Below are 4,410 nucleotides of genomic sequence, written 5' to 3'. Positions count from 1 at the left end.
GATGGGCCTAGAGTCTGTCATACAGAGTGAAGTAAATCAGAAAAAGAAAAACAAGTACCGTATGCTAACACATATATATGGAATCTAAAAAAAAAAAATGGTTCTGAAGAACTAGTGGCAGGACAGGAATAAAGAAACAGTTGTAGAGAATGGACTTGAGGACACAGGGAGGGGGAAGGGTAAGCTGAGACCAAGTGAGAGAGTAGCATTGACATATATACACTACCAAATGTAAAATAGATAGCTAGTGGGAAGCAGCTGCATAGCACAGGGAATTCAGCTCGGTACTTTGTGACCACCTAGAGGGGTGGGATAGGGAGGGTGGGAGGGAGGTGCAAGAGGGAGGAGATATGGGGATATATGTATACATGTAGCTGATTTATTTGTTGTACAGCAGAAACTAACACAACATTGTAAAGCAATTATACTCCAATAAAGATGTTTCAAAAAATATTAATGTAACTGGTGAATGACTACTTGAAGCAGTCAAAATGTTTGAACCTATACATAGATTACCATGAAAGTGACAACTATAAATACAGATTGGTACCACAAATTTAAAAAAATGTTTAATAAAACATTATATTCTAATTAACTAAACAATAATTCCCCCAAGTAGGGGAATGAAGGACATAGACATTTTGCATTCCTGCTTGCAGCAAGAGCCAAAGGAAGCTCTGCCCATACAATTTCTTAATGCTCCAAGGGAAAATCGCTAAAACCACAGTGGAAATAGAAATGTCTTTAATAATTTCTATTATAAACTTTTCACCTCATGGAGAAACTGGACAAAGCAAATCTGATAGCTGTATGGCCACGTTTACTTCCTTGGTGTATGTTTGTCTTTTACCTCCTCTGTCCTAGTTTCTTAAACAGAAGTTGAGTGAAGTTCATGTAGCATGGTTTATTTTTATAGCCCTTTAGTTCTAGATGAGATGTGTTACAGTAGTGGACAAGAATAGCTTGTGGGATGAGAGGGTTATCTACTATGTATACGGAAAGGGAAAAGGCCACATTTAGGTTTTGGCTTTTGTCACTTGTTCTTTAAGCACAATTTTAACATTAAGCCATTATAATCTAATTAATCAATATGATCTCATATAAAGTAGATCTGAAATATTATACATAATGTGTCTATCATTGAACAACTACTTATGAATTCTTTTTGTCCCTGGACTAATATATTTATTGTTGATATCCCATGACTCAACATTTTATGATCCATTTATTGTTTATACTGTATTTTTTCCCCAGTTACCAAATGCACATTCTTTTTTTTTTTTTTTTTTGCGGTACGCAGGCCTCTCACTGTCGCGGCCTCTCCCATTGCGGAGCACAGGCTCCAGACGCGCAGGCCTAGTGGCCATGGCTCACGGGCCCAGCCGCTCCGCGGCATGTGGGATCTTTCCGGACCGGGGCACGAACCCGTGTCTCCTGCATCGGCAGGCGGACTCTCAACCACTGTGCCACCAGGGAAGCCCCAAATGCACATTCTTGAATTACTGCTCTCATAGTTCACCTTTTCTAAATCTCCTTTCGTACCTTTGTCAGGTAAGCCACATCCTGCACATCCCTCAACATCTAGTTCACTGTTTTGTTATATTGTAAAGTCTTGTTTAATATGCAGCCTGTGGTGGTGTCTCCTTTCTCTGTACTCATATAGAACCTATCATTGTGTTGAGCCTTATGTTTCTAGTTATTTTTTTGTATTTATGTCTTATATTTCCAACTAGATGCTGAAAGATTCTTAGAGGCAGGAATTATTTGTTATATATCTTTGTATCTTTGCCACTTTGTCTAACGGGGTGCAGGCTTTTGGTTGCTTGTAATTTTTCAGAACTCTCGGTTGCAAGTTAAAGAAACCGAACACTAATTCAAGTAATGAAGAAGGTCCAGGGATGGGTCTGGCTGAATATTTAGTCATGCTGGATCAGGTATCCAAATTTTTTATCAAGAATTTGTCCTCCTGCTTTCCTTTGTCTTGGCTTTGCTCTCAGGTGAGAGCTCCCTAAAGTATGCCTTCTGGTAGTAGAGGAAGAGTTTCCTTCTCTCAGTAGATTCAGGGAAAGCTTTGGGGCTGATGATTATTGGTTTTATTGGACTGTCTTGGGTCAGGTGCTTGGCCTGAGTTACATGGTTATGTCTTGAGAGGGGAGGTGGGATCAGTTGCCCTTTCTCTTTCATGACATTTGCACTGAAATTGGAGAATGGGTAGTTCCTTAAAGGAAAAGGTGGGCTTTTGTGCTGGCAGATGGGAAATGGATGCTGACAGGCAAAAACAAGATGCCCATTGGGAATTTCAGTAAATGTTTCCTGGTTGATCACGTAAACTTCTAGGAAAGAAGTCAGATTTGTAGAGATTCCATTTTTTCACCTTCATCCAAAATACTTATTGTTAGAATAGTGCCGTGTAATCTCTGAACCCTTCATAGTCACTGTTGGAGGTGGATGTAAATGTGATATGATGTATGACTTTGGCTCCCCATTGATTTATCACCAGAGCTGAAAGGTTATTACTCTCTCAAGGATGGATTAATAACTATGCTTAGGTGCTTGAACCTTTGAATAGGCCCTCAAAGTTTTTTTGTGGAAGAGTGAACAGAACAGTAATGAAATCTCTCACTGTGGATTGTGATGATGATAGCTTAGTGGGTTATGATAAAACTAAGTAGCATTATCAACAAATTAAACTGTGATTCTGTTTTGGATTCTCTCTCTGAGAGCTATGTTGTTTATAAACAACTTCAAAAGTTGTTTATAAAACATATAAATGGTAAGCTTTGAGGTTGCCATTATTTCAAATATAGTGGTAAGGACATGTACACTAAGTTGGCTGACAGGGTTTTTGACTGCCTTTTTTTTTGTACATTGAGAAGTTAAGATCAGAGATATTTTAAGTACAAAAACTGAAGTCATATATTGGTCAACTTGCCTGAAACCCAGCCAGTGAAGATCTTAATGAACATTGCAGACAATGAACAGAGTATTAGGAAGATTAATTTCCATGAGAAATGGATGCTAGACAGGTAAAACTGAGATGTCTACTGAGTGTTCAATTAGTCTGTGCTGATTGATCAACTTAACATCCCTGTAGATCAGACTCAGGTTTGTGTGGATTCTGTATATTTTTTCACCTTCATCCCAAACACTTTACAGCTAGGCAATGTAATAATATCTTTGGATAAAATTATAGATAATCTTTTATCATTGAATTCTGTTTAGTGTTGCGTATGCCCTTCTTAGCTAGTTAAGTTTGTTTGTTTGTGTGTGGGAAAAGAGCAAATCAAGCATAAATACTTTAGTGTGTTCTTTAGAAATCAATGTTCTGAAATCTCTGAGATAGTTAATATTTATTTTATTCAAAAATATTTATTGAGTACTGCCTTAATTTTATTTTTAATCTTTACTTTTTAGAACTGGAAAATAAGCAGAAATCTACAGCTGGTACCACTTCGAATATTAATTTGTTCTTACAAATGTTTTAATCAACGCAACCCTAATCTCTTTGGAATTGCTCAAGTGTAGAGCAGGTAAGAAGCTCATTTAGAGCCTCACATGATTTGCCCCATCAGCTCTGCACAGTCAGATTTGCCTTACTTAGGATACCATGCTCTTCTCTTTGTCAATACATTGAGTAAAGGAAGAAAAATAATTTAATTGTGAAGGTCCCAATTTAAGCACTACAGTCTACCTTTAGATTGTTTAGACTCTAAGTGTGCTGTTTCTTCTTTGACTTAAAAACAAAATAAAAAATGGAAAAATAAAGATCAATGTGGCAAATGAGTATTATTTTCTTCTGTCATTTTATGAATACCACCCTCCTTTTCTAAATAGTATTAAGGACTTTGATGGGGACAAGTGTTTATTTTATGCATGTTTTGCAAATGAAAAAGAATCACTTTTTAGTGCTAGATAGTTCAACTATATTTGTATGATTTCATCTGAGCTCTTATTTTCTAAGTGGCACTAAAGTCTTTTTTTTTCTTTCTTTTATTAAGGTAACATTAGTTTATAACATTAAGTTTCATGTATACAACATTATATTTCAGCTTCTGTATACACTACAGTGTGCTCACCACCAAAAGTTTAGTTTCCATCCATTGCCATACAGTTAACCTGCTTTACCCATTTCACCCTCCTCCACCCCACTTCCCTTCTGGTAATCACTAATATGTTCTCTGTATCTATGTGTTTGTTTATGTTTTGCTTGTTTTATTTTATTATGGTTTGTTTTATATTCCACATGTGAGTGAAATCATATGGTATTTGTCTTTCTTGGACTTATTTCACTTAGCATAATATGCTCAAGGTCCATCATTGTTGTAGCAAATGGCAAGATTGCATCTTGTATTTTATGACTGAGTAGTATATATATATATATATATATATATATATGCCACATCTTCTTTA

At 36.4% G+C, this 4,410-nt stretch overlaps 1 protein-coding gene across 2 annotated transcripts in view; it reads left to right on the top strand.

Moving 5' to 3' along the window:
* Nucleotides 1–3,771, top strand: part of LRRC69 (leucine rich repeat containing 69) — a 96,734-nt gene extending 92,963 nt beyond the window's left edge. For both annotated transcript variants that reach the window (XM_024115925.2, XM_007116173.3), the window contains one exon: nucleotides 3,415–3,771. In XM_024115925.2, coding sequence (XP_023971693.1) covers nucleotides 3,415–3,525 — 111 coding nt within the window. In that variant the 3' untranslated portion in view covers nucleotides 3,526–3,771. The remainder of the gene's footprint in view (nucleotides 1–3,414) is intronic.
* Nucleotides 3,772–4,410: the final 639 nt, after the last annotated feature.

This window comes from Physeter macrocephalus, chromosome 15, assembly GCF_002837175.3.
Source record: "Physeter macrocephalus isolate SW-GA chromosome 15, ASM283717v5, whole genome shotgun sequence".
Taxonomy (NCBI): domain Eukaryota; kingdom Metazoa; phylum Chordata; class Mammalia; order Artiodactyla; family Physeteridae; genus Physeter; species Physeter macrocephalus.
Note: the sequence above shows the minus strand (reverse complement) of the source record. Positions and strands in the feature narration are given on the sequence as shown.